This window comes from Homarus americanus, unplaced genomic scaffold (assembly GCF_018991925.1).
Source record: "Homarus americanus isolate GMGI-L3 unplaced genomic scaffold, GMGI_Hamer_2.0 scaffold24260, whole genome shotgun sequence".
NCBI lineage: Eukaryota > Metazoa > Arthropoda > Malacostraca > Decapoda > Nephropidae > Homarus > Homarus americanus.
Window position 1 is genome coordinate 9,087,095 of NW_024721079.1, and position 12,697 is coordinate 9,099,791.

The window sequence follows — 12,697 nt, forward strand, 5'->3', positions numbered from 1 at the left end:
CACACACACACACACACACACACACACACACACACACACACACACACACACACACACACACACACACTTTAGGGGTGGGGGGGCACACGTGTATAGGCAGGCTGAGAAGCGGGTGTCAATATTTGTTAATTACAGTACTTAGTGTTGATCTTCTTAAATCTACAGGTGACGCGACCTGCGCATCGAGACAGAATCAAGAAAGATTATTCGTGTTATTTTCTCTTTGTCTTCTTCTTCTTCTTCTATAACTTCAGCGGATATAAACATCTATTTTTAACCATCAATATTGAAGGAAAATCCACAAGATAGATTGAAGATGTTTAAACACGCAACCCACGAGTGTTTTGTTGTTATTTTTACCTTCTCCTCCACCTCCCTCTCTATACCCACCCTCGAGTTCTCTCCCCTTTGTCCCACACTCACCGTTACGCCTCACTCCCTTCTTGTGTTTTTTTTTATAGACGTGATCATAAAAAAAAAATCCCATCTCTCAGTACTGAATACATCGTTCTTCACCAGTGTATCATTCTACTATGCTTAAAAGAACGGAGAATGATTTGGTTAATGACTAAAAAAAAAAAAAATCATTCTTATTTAGTATTTCTCTTGCGATGAATGATTGGGTATATTTTTTATCATTTAGTCTCTCCCGTTGTCATTGTGAAAAAGAGATTATTTATTCAATATTTATCATTTATCTCAATATATCAACTATAAACATCTGTAGCTGAATCATAACTTAACGGGACACTAAAATCATAACTAATCGAAGGACTGAGTGATAAAGGTTGTGAAAGAAATAACACTAATTTGCGTGTAAACCTAAGACAACACCACACACGGGAATATAATGTAAATATGACTGGTTGGTATGACACGTGGTTGGTATGACACGTGGTTGGTATGACACGTGGTTGGTATGACATGTGGTTGGTATGACACGTGGTTGGTATGACATGTGGTTGGTATAACGCGGTTGGTATAATACGTGGTTGGTATAACACGTGGTTGGTATGACACGTGGTTGGTATAACACGTGGTTGGTATGACACGTGGTTGGTATGACACGTGGTTAGTATGACACGTGGTTGGTATGACACGTGGTTGGTATGACACGTGGTTGGTATAACATGTGGTTGGTATGACACGTGGTTAATATGACACGTGGTTGGTTGTCATGTAACATACAACGGCTGAAAAAAAAATATAGGTGAAAACGCTTTACACCTTCTGCAGGAGAAACACGAGGAACCGAGTCTTGATAAATGACACATTAATGGTGACGATACACGGTGAGGGAGGGAAACTGAGAAAGATTATTATTATTATTATTATTATTATTATTATTATTATTATGACTTTGCAGTTCCCATCAATCACCTCATTTGTCATTAATTTGTTTCTCTTTCTCCCTCTTTTCTCTCTCGCTGACTCTCTCTCTCTCTCTCTAAAGCGGTTTTATTAGTTCAATAGTATTTTAGCTTTTAATAATTGCAATAAAGAGTTAATAAACAAAATCTACCTTATACACTTCAGTTTCCTTCCCTCTGTGTTGTCTTGTACTAAAACGACTAAACTTAAGGCTACGTCCAAGTCAAAACGTTGGTGTAAGCGACTGACTTTCCCGCCAGTTACAGGGTGATCAAAAAAGAATCCCCAGATGTAAATATTATAATTATTGAAAATCTTGGTATTCTTTTTCGATGACACGTGACACCTCTATAGTTATGATATCTTGTGTCATGTAGATAAATTATTAGGTTATTTTTGTATATAATTTTCTTGCAGATAACCATGGCAAAAGCCTTTTTTTTTGGTATATATTATTTTATTACTTGGAAATATACAAAATAATTTACCGCGAATTATATTATTGCCACCATGTTATATTATTATTATTTTGTTCTTTATAATTACTGTAATTATATGCATAATAAGTGACTTTGGTAAACAGTAATGACTCAAGCTTTGATAAATACTCCTTAGTGATTACTGTACTTACTTAAATAACAAACAGGGCATAGGTAAATACTGATGCTTTACACATTATAGTGATATAACCTGCCATTTGTTCCTGTCTCACCTGTACTACACCTGTGGACCTATAAATGACGCTCACAACTTATCTAATCATCTCGTGGCACCTAACACAGGTTCCCATATAAGGGCACTTAGTCATTACAATAGGCCTCACCTTCACAGACCAATCTATGGTCCGTCCTATCATCAATTTCGTGAGATCCAGTTTCATAGTTTTCCTTCTTCATAACATTCAAACTATTTAATTTCTTAACTTGTTTAGTAAAAATCTTCTTCGTTGTTTCTCAGAGGGAGGTGTTGTCATCCCTTCGTCAGGCAGGTAGTCAAGGAGGGTGAATCTATTTACTTTTGTTTTCCTCAGGGACACATCTAACTGACTGGTGCCTCTTGTCTCTCGTATCTTCCGTCGTGTCCTTCTACATTAGACACATACACAGGTCTTCACAGCGAGTTCACCGTGTCACCCCTTCTACAGATACATGCCGTTGACGAGGTAATCGGCGTCGTGGGAATAAGGTGAACGACTACCTCGCTGCTTCCGTAGACGTCGACGAACACCTCTGAGACGGCAGCCGACCAGCACCACCAGCAGCGCCGTGATGCACACACCTGTACACACAACACACAGGTATGTAACCATGGCAACTCAATCAATACTGCATTATGTGTTGTTAATATGATTTATAAGACTTGTTTTGAATCTGTTGCACACACACACACACACACACACACACACACACACACACACACACACACACAGGAGACAGTCAAGTTAACAAGAATTTAACAAGAATGACATTGCCAGGTAATTCCCCAACACTTGACGCACTTCCCCAACACTTGACACACTTCCCCAACACTTGACACACTTCCCCAACACTTGACACATTTCCCCAACACTTGACACTCTTCCCCAACACTTGACACACTTCCCCAACACTTGACACACTTCCCCAACACTTGACACACTTCCCCAACACTTGACACACTTCCCCAACACTTGACACACTTCCCCAACACTTGACACTCTTCCCCAACACTCAGCATCTTCCATTCAGCTGACACTTTTTCCACCACTACCCATCTACTGACCTCCCCCTATCCCCATCACCAACCACCTAATCCCCTTCCCTATCACCCATCACTAACCACACTTCTCCATCACCCCACCACACATCACCAGCCACCTTCCTCCCCCTTCACCCATACCCCGTGACGTACCCATGGCTAGGGCCAGTACTGCCCCTGAGGCCTGGGCGTCCTGTTCCATCGCCTCCATCTCCAATTCCTCAAGGTTGACCTCAAGGCGTGTCATGGAGGCGTGAGCTACCTTGTTCAGGGGGTTTTGGGCGGCGTGTGCGGGCGTTTGGGCGTGGGAGACCCCCGTCGCTGACCCTGTGACCTCGCTACTGTTGCTGTTGTTGTGGCTCCTCACTCCTGTAAGAGAGGTCAAAGGTCAAGCTAAATAATGACTACTAAATGATAATAAACAAAGATGAGTTGGGATGATTTATAAGGAGAGAAAAATGGATCACCTGAAGAATCACCACCCCAGCTTATTTCACCTAAAGATTAACCACCCTAACACTGTTTGGGAGGATGGGGTTAGGTTAGGTTAGGTTAGGTTAGGTTAGGTTAGGTTCGGGTGGTTAGGTTAGGTTAGGTTCGGGTGGTTAGGTTAGGTTCGGGTGGTTAATCTTTAGGTGAAATAAGCTGGGGTGGAGATTCTTCAGGTAATCCGATTTTTTTTTAGAGTAAATTAGTAAATAAGAAGAAATATGATGGACTATAATACTAACAATAATATAATACAAAGAAAAAGAGAACAGCATAAGATTTCACCAAATTGTATAATAATAATAAACCTTTTCCGTCTTTAACTAAACCAAATAAACGTTAATAAACAAATATCATTCCTGAATATTTAACATCCCCGGGTTTAACTATTTCCAACACCCAAGACTGTATTTACCTCTGCATTACCTACAACAACCTATTTCACCAATTACAGGGCCGTCATAATAAAAACAAACTACCCTATTAATTATTTTTATTTTTATTTTTTTTTTATTTAGTAGTATTACCCAAACACATATTTATTCTTGGTATGGATATAGAGGTCCGGTGCTGGTGTCCAAACAAGTCAACTACCAACTACCATTAGCCAGGACCAAAACAATGTACTACAGTGTTGCGTCGCCAGGTATGTTAATTACCACAATCAATCAATCGTTCGTTTTCATTATATTTTTGGGATTGTTTACCTCGTTGTAGTTTATTTTGTTAGTTGTTTAGCTAAAGAGAAGATTGTGTGTTGTTGGTATGTTTCGTTGGTTGTTTTAAAGGTTATGATAGATAGTTATAGAACAAACATGGGTTATATTATATGCCTTAATTTATAGTATTTTTTTATTATCTTTAAAAGTTTCTGAGTCGTGGTGTATTTTAGTTATACGTAACAATCTGCTTAGATAAACGGGCTTAAAATCAAAGTTATATAGACAGCCTCACTGACGGTAGATTGTAATAAGTTATAGAAAGTTTGGGTTATAGATCCATACAGAGTGAAACGTCAGCTATCAATAACAGCATCTCTTCACAAGGGAAACTATATACGGGTAAAATCCCACAGGTCTTTGTGAGGTGATATTACATAAAGAACGAAAAGTAACAGCTGCTGCTTCTGAGGCACTGAAGGGGAGCGTGTGTAGAGGTGGGAGTATGGGTGTGTGGGGTGGGTAGTGGGTGTGTGGCGACCTGTGGTGTAATGGTCAACATGCTCACATCGCGAGCGATTGGACCCGTGGGTTCGATTCCCGGACAGGGAATCTACCCAGCAGTAATTTGGGACCTAGATGTTAATCGATTTGCGGATCGTGTTCCGGGGTAATGGTTAGCCAGTGCAGTTGGCGAGTTGTCCAGTCTTCTCGGACTATTCCTTGACACTGGGTCATGCAGCTCGTTAACTTAGGGTGTGATTGTTGTGTTGGCGACAGCCTCTACACCTTAAACAAATTCACGCCTAGGAGGCCCTCGGACACGAGGGGCACCATTATTTATATTATATATAGTGGACGTGTGGGGGATATGGGTGTGTGGTGGGGTGTGTGTGATGTTGAAAAGTAAGCGATCAGTACATAGCTCTTGAGAAAACTTCGTAACGAGATAAAAGACGAGACGTGAACAAAGATGACACTTGACTGATGAAGAGTTTGGTTGTGGGTGTGTAGGGAGGTGGTGAGGATAAGTGTAGGGAGGTGGATTAATGAGTGTTGATGTGGGTGTAGAAGTAAAGACTTTACTTGAAATGTTAGTAGGTGTAACGTGGGTGTATAGAGAGCTGTTAATTAACCCATCATCCTCAAGAGTAAATTGTTAAACTATCATCTTTGTTAAACTATCATCCATCATCCTTATTGAACCATCACCCTCGTAAAATTTTGTCCTTAAGTTTAAAATATCCAATCATCCTTTTTATTGACCACCTTTCGTAAACAACATTCTATAGCCCATGAGATATTGGTGGTAGAACGATATCTCTAAGAGGAGGGTAAGAGAAGGAAGCACATGGTGAGAGAAGGTGCTGAGGGACGGAAGAGGAATGGGAAGACTCACCTAAAACCGGAGTGATGGAGGGGTGAGGTGTGGACGGAGACTCACCTGAAGGCGGGGTGACGACAGGGGTGGAGGTGGAGGGACTGGTCTTAGAGGCTGGTGGAGGTGGTGGTGGGGGTGGTGGTGCGCCCTCGCCAATTGTTGTTAGACGGCTGTGACCTCCACCTGTCATACCCATCTGCAAGTGACAACCTGATTATAGCTTTGGTTAAGGTTTGGTAAAGTTGTTGATTATAGCTTTAGTAAGGCTGTTGGTTATAGCTTTGGTTACCTTACTGGTTATTACCACTAATTAATTAAACTTCAAATAAGATTGATTTATATCATATTTTGGTGTCCATGTCGCATCTCAGTACCTCCAGAGACCTTCCCCCTTCCCTTCCCTTCCTCACCCCCTCCCATTTCTCTTCCCCTACTGCTCCCTTTCCCCTCATACCCCCGTTCCTTTTCCCTATCCCTCCCATTTCCCTTCCCCACCCCCTCCCATTTCCCTCCCTATACCTCCCACCTCTTCCCTCCTCCCATTTCCTTCCTTCCCTTGCTATTCCCCTTCCTATACCACCCCCCCTCCCCCTTGGGTATTCAAACCTTGCTTAAGAGGCTCTGGGCATATTCCCCACTCAGGTAATAGCTTGTTATTACTGTTTACTATTGTTTGTATACCTGTGTTGTTTATGTTGATTATATTACCTGCATTGTTTTAATATTTGCTGAATTAATGTATATCTGTTTGTTTGTATGTTCGTCTTCTGTCTGTCTGCCTGTCTGTCTGTCTGTCTATATATGTTTGTTTGTATATCTATTTGTCCGTCTTCCTGTCCGTATTCCTGTCTGTCTGCCTGTCTGTCTGTCTGTCTATATATGTTTGTTTGTATAGCTATTTGTCCGTCTTCCTGTCCGTCTTCCTGTCTGTCTGTCTGTATATATTCTTCACCTCTGTGCCCTGAAGGTTGGTCTGCATGTTGACGATGCTCTGTTGATGTTCGAGTGATGGTCGTTGTTGGTACTGTCCACCAGGCAGTTGACCAGCCAGCTGTTGTAGTTGCATCTGTTGTTGCTGCATCCCCGAGTGTGACTGTTGCAGGTCTAGTATTGGTTGGTGCAGCTGCTGTTGAGCTTGTTGCAAGGAATAGTTGGGTTTATCCATCCAGATGGGCTGTGAGAGAAGATCCTATGTTGTAAAATAATGAAATTACTCATCATGTGTGGCAGAGATGACCTAACTTAACCTGAGACAAGATATGATGGTTGCTTTTGAGATATTTACGCCCTTTATGTCTCAATTTAGAGGGGGAAAATTTATCGTATGATTCTTTGAGAAACTGAGTATTAATCATTCTGAAGATTTCTTACAGTAAATTACTACCTTGTTTGGGATTTATAAACGAAATTACTGGTAAGATATAACCAGGTCATGTTAAAGGTACTGAAAATAAATCCGGGTCATGTTAAAGGTACTGAAAAATATAGATCCGGGTCATGTTAAAGATACTGAAAAAAAATATCCGGGTCATGTTAAAGGTACTGAAAAAAATAAATCCGGGTTATGTTAAAGGTACTGAAAAAATAAATCCGGTTCATGTTAAAGGTACTAAAAAAAAAATCCGGGTCATGTTAAATATACTGAAAAAAAAATCCGGGTCATGTTAAAGGTACTGAAAAAAAAATCCGGGTCATGTTAAAGGTACTGAAAAAAAATCCGAGTCATGTTAAAGGTACTGAAAAAAATAAATCCGGGTCATGTTAAAGGTACTGAGGTCGTATGGTATAAATTCACACCAACAATCACACAACTAAATCACAATACTGTACATTGGTGTTCATCTGTGGCTGTTGTAAGGGTGGGAGAATCTGTGGCTGCTGCTGCTGTGGTGGTGGTGGTGGTGGTGGTTGTTGTTGTGACTGTGGTTGGCCGTAGTCAGGGTAAGGGAAGAGTCGATTGGGGTCTGGCACCATGTAGTGATCCCCTCGTCCGCCACCTTCACCTGTAATACAATCATCAATCATCAATCATCATCATCATCATCATCATCGCCATCATCATCATCATCATCATCATCATCATCATCATCATCATCATCGTCATATAGTCTAAGACAGTATACATACGAAAGGTTGAAAGCAGGGGGGGGTGGGGGTTGGAGTGGGGGAGCAGAGAACTAAGTGAAGAGAGTGAAGTGTGTGTAGAGATGTGTGTGTGTGTGTGTGTGTAGAGGAGAGGAGGTGTGTGTGTGTGTGTGTGTGTAGAGGAGAGGAGTGTGTGTGTGTGTGTGTGTGTGTGTGTGAAAATTAGTAAACAGTCTAGACTTTCTTCCATAAGTATTATATAAACTGAAATATTCAATGATAAGACGTTGTAGTGGCCAGTAGGTACCATAGAGGAGATAAGTCCAGTTGTTTAAGACCATGGTATAATATGACTGCCTCGGGGCTGAACTACAAATACACATGTATGAGAGAATATGCCACATGTATGAGAGAATATGCCACATGTATGAGAGAATATGACACATGTATGAGAGAATATGCCACATGTATGAGAGAATATGACACATGTATGAGAGAATATGCCACATGTATGAGAGAATATGCCACATGTATGAGAGAATATGACACATGTATGAGAGAATATGACACATGTATGAGAGAATAAGCCACATGTATGAGAGAATATGACACATGTATGAGAGAATATGCCACATGTATGAGAGAATATGACACATGTATGAGAGAATATGACACATGTATGAGAGAATATGCCACATGTATGAGAGAATATGCCACATGTATGAGAGAATATGCCACATGTATGAGAGAATATGCCACATGTATGAGAGAATATGCCACATGTAAGAGAGAATATGCCACATGTATGAGAGAATATGCCACTTCTTCAATGTTGTTAATTCAGGACAAGTTTATTCTAAGAGTCATGTTGAGTGTGGTAGTAATAATCTATTTAATTTCACGTAATCACCACCTGACTGACCTCCGTTAAGTCGGGGTCCTGGCCAGGCGGGTCTCTGGTTGTAGTCGTAGTAGCCGCTAGGAGCCCGGCCTCGTCCTCCGTATATCTGACCATCGTCCTGAGGTCTGAAAACATATCAAAGTTGATTCACTCCAAGAATAAACCCCGAAATATAGTTGTGACTTTTCGCCCGATCGTCGGCTGAATAAGGATGGCGCTAATGCTTATTCGACCGATGAAAATAGGCAAATGCACGGATTGGTAATGGCCTAACGCCGCACAAATCTTTAAGATTGACTATAGTAAATATAGGCCTAACTTTCGACCTAGTTCATATTAGTCTGCCTGGTTTGAGCTAACTGGCTAGCATTCCTGTCTCGGAATTTGACGATTTTGACAAACTTTCCTGTTACATTAACAGATTGTTTGAGGAAACTTTTTGTCTTCTTCATCAACGACTGATAGAACAACAGTGTCATCCTTATTTAGTCGATTAATCGGGCGAATAAGCAATGCTGCCATCCTTATTTAGCCAACGACTGGGCAAATAGGGACGACCAAAAGTATTAGTTACTGGTGAAAACAAAGAAACCGATGATGGTCGTCATTTTCTACGATGCTAAAAGAAGATAGAAAATGAAATAGCAAGGAATTTAACGGGAGGACTCTGAAATATATGAGATTTTCTGATTCCTAGCTTAGACATGAGTACCACTAGAATCGACAATGTTCCAGAATGCCCCCAGTACCTGTGATAGTTTAAGTATAATTTAGTATCACTTGAGAATAACTAAACAAGTCTTACGGTAATTTATCTAATCTACAATGGTTGGTTCGTAGGTAATGGATACTGTATCTCAATTTAAGGGTTAAACTTAAAATAACTTAAGAGTTTTAATGATACCGACTTCAACTATTGTTGCTTTTAAAAAAGATTGACTAAATTACATAAAACAGCGACGTATCCAGAGACTCCTAAAAAAGTGCAAACAATAAACTAAAATAAATAAACCGGTGTAATAAATATAATAAAGAAGAATATATATAAAAATAAATAACATAAAAATACACATTAAAATCAGGAATGGAATGAAATTAAATAAAACTCAATGAAAAAAAAAACATTAAAAAATACCATCATCAAAACAAAAACAAGAAAACTAAAATAGAAACCAAATAATTTTTTTTTTGGGGGATGGGGATTGGGGGTGGGGGTGTGTAACGAGCAGCAAACCCCACTTGCAAAATACAAAACAGACACGCAACTGCAAAATCATAAACAGATCACAAAAGTCAAGAGAGAAACACGGAGAATAGTGTGTAATATAGGTGAAGAACCGACAGGCAGACATACATACCCTCCTGAAGGCTGGTAGGGGGTGTACGTGTCGAGGATGTTGGGGCGATGACTGAAGATTCCGGGAGGGTAGCCTGGGGAACGGTGGGGAACGGTTAGTGGTGGTTAGTGGAACGGTGAAGAAACGATCCAAGTTCACTTAAAATGTTCACCAGGTGTACGTGATTGTTCGTGAGTGTTTGTCAGGTGTACGTAAATGTTTGTCAGGCGTCCGTGATTGTTCGTGAATGTTTGCCAGGTGTACATGATTGTTCGTGAATGTTTGTCAGGTGTACGTGATTGTTCGTGAATGTTTGTTAGGTGTACGTGATTGTTCGTGAATGTTTGTCAGGTGTACGTGATTGTTCGTGAATGTTTGTCAGGCGTACGTGACTGTTCGTGAATGTTTGTCAGGTGTGAATGTTTGTCAGATGTACGTAAATGTTTGTCAGGCGTACGTGATTGTTCGTGAATGTTTGTCAGGCGTACGTGATTGTTCGTGAATGTTTGTCAGGTGTACGTGATTGTTCGTGAATGTTTGTCAGGTGTACGTGATTGTTCGTGAATGTTTGTCAGGTGTGATGTTTGTCAGATGTACGTAAATGTTTGTCAGGCGTACGTGATTGTTCGTGAATGTTTGTCAGGCGTACGTGATTGTTCGTGAATGTTTGTCAGGCGTACGTGATTGTTCGTGAATGTTTGTCAGGTGTACGTGATTGTTCGTGAATGTTTGTCAGGTGTACGTGATTGTTCGTGAATGTTTGTCAGGTGTACGTGATTGTTCGTGAATGTTTGTCAGGTGTACGTGATTATTCGTGAATGTTTGTCAGGTGTACGTGATTGTTCGTGAATGTTTGTCAGGTGTTCGTGATTGTTCGTGAATGTTTGTCAGGCGTGCGTAATTGTTCGTGAACGTTTGTCAGGTGTACGTGAATGTTTGTCAGATGTACGTAAATGTTTGTCAGGTGTACGTGATTGTTCGGGAATGTTTGTCAGGTGTACGTGATTGTTCGTGAATGTTTGTCAGGTGTACGTGATTGTTCGTGAATGTTTGTCAGGTGTGAATGTTTGTCAGATGTACGTAAATGTTTGTCAGGCGTACGTGATTGTTCGTGAATGTTTGCCAGGTGTACATGATTGTTCGTGAATGTTTGACAGGTGTACGTGAATGTTCCCCAGGTGTACGTGAATGTTCGTCACGTATTCACATAAATACACGTACAGTACAGACTCACCACAACAGTTCACAAACATCAAGAAGAATCAATGTACAGCCACGGACAGAATTCCCTTAACACTTTTAGCTACACCTGAACACCATACCTGAGAGTCATGCAGGTAAAAGGTGACTTAATTAGCACCATTTACTATAGTTGACCAGCAATAAGCCAGTCCCATATCTGACCTATACGAAGAGATGCCATATATGACCAAGCATCCAGGTGTATTTCGACCGTAACTTTACACCACATTGTCATATCTTATCGTACACATATAGTAAAGGGAATTGTTATTTAAAATCAATAATCATCGTTCAGGTGCAGTTATTACCGCGTCTTTGGTCCCGTGGAGTGTGGTCGTCATCACCTCGGAAGTAAAGTGTTTCTTGAACATGATACACCAATAATTATATACTGTTAACATGATACATAACAACTATATACTCTTAACGTTATACACAAATAACTATATACTTTTAACATGATGTACAGACAACTACTTATTCTTAACATGATACACACAACAACTATATACAGATACAGCTGAACATGATACACAAATACATACTTGTTAACATGATACACAGACAACTACATACTGTTAACATGATACACAACTACATACTGTTAACATAATACACAGACAACTACATACTGTTAACATGATACACAACTACATACTGTTAACATAATACACAGACAACTACATACTATTAACACAGATAACTACATACTGTTAACATGATACACATATAACTAGATGTTCATATGTTTTTACAGAATCTAACTGATGCAACACTAAGGAGTGAATTTAATACTGCACCTCAACACACACACACACACACACACACACACACACACACACAAGCTACTCAAGCACTGGTGAAATTTGAAGTTGTTGTAGGATATTTAAAGATTCATGGCCAAAATGAACACTACTGATGTAATTGTTATGTTGTGTATGTATGTATGTATGTATGTATGTATGTATGTAATTTGTGTGTGTGTAGGTCAAAGAGAGACAACATTTCTTCCTCAAATTCACATGATCACTTAAGCTCTACGCCTCGTGTATAAGCCCCTCAGACGGTAGGGCTCACATTACAAACGTCTCAGCTGTAATCTTTTAAAAACTGCGTATAATTTTTTACCTACTCGGGTTTATTACATCATAACAAACAACAAAATTATCTTTCTATTTTTTTTTATCCCTTATAAAATAAAAGACAAATAATAAATGAAAATAAAAAGTAAAAAGTTGTATCGTCCCGAGGCTTTTATAAGATTCCTTAACGCTAAATCAAACATAAATTCCTCAGAACTGTCAGAAAGCGCTGGAGAAAATAGATTTGGTCTTTCTCGGGTTATTTTGGGTAGATCGACTTATCATTTGTCCGTATACCTACACTCTCTACATACCTGCACTCTCTACATACCTGCACTCTCTACATACCTGCTGAACTGAGTGAAAATCAAAACATGGATATGAAAATAAGACGAAGAAAAATCCGAATGTAC

At 39.9% G+C, this 12,697-nt stretch overlaps 1 protein-coding gene across 1 annotated transcript in view; it reads right to left on the bottom strand.

The window, feature by feature from the left end:
- Window positions 1-569: 569 nt before the first annotated feature.
- Window positions 570-12,697, bottom strand: part of LOC121861363 (serine/threonine-protein kinase Warts-like) — a 109,921-nt gene continuing 97,793 nt past the window's right edge. The window contains exons 8-14 of the mRNA XM_042359012.1: window positions 9,982-10,054; window positions 8,645-8,748; window positions 7,468-7,640; window positions 6,590-6,811; window positions 5,701-5,833; window positions 3,262-3,477; window positions 570-2,649 (exon numbers count right to left, since the gene is read on the bottom strand). Of these exons, the coding sequence (XP_042214946.1) occupies window positions 2,510-2,649; window positions 3,262-3,477; window positions 5,701-5,833; window positions 6,590-6,811; window positions 7,468-7,640; window positions 8,645-8,748; window positions 9,982-10,054 (1,061 nt within the window). The 3' untranslated portion in view covers window positions 570-2,509. The remainder of the gene's footprint in view (window positions 2,650-3,261; window positions 3,478-5,700; window positions 5,834-6,589; window positions 6,812-7,467; window positions 7,641-8,644; window positions 8,749-9,981; window positions 10,055-12,697) is intronic.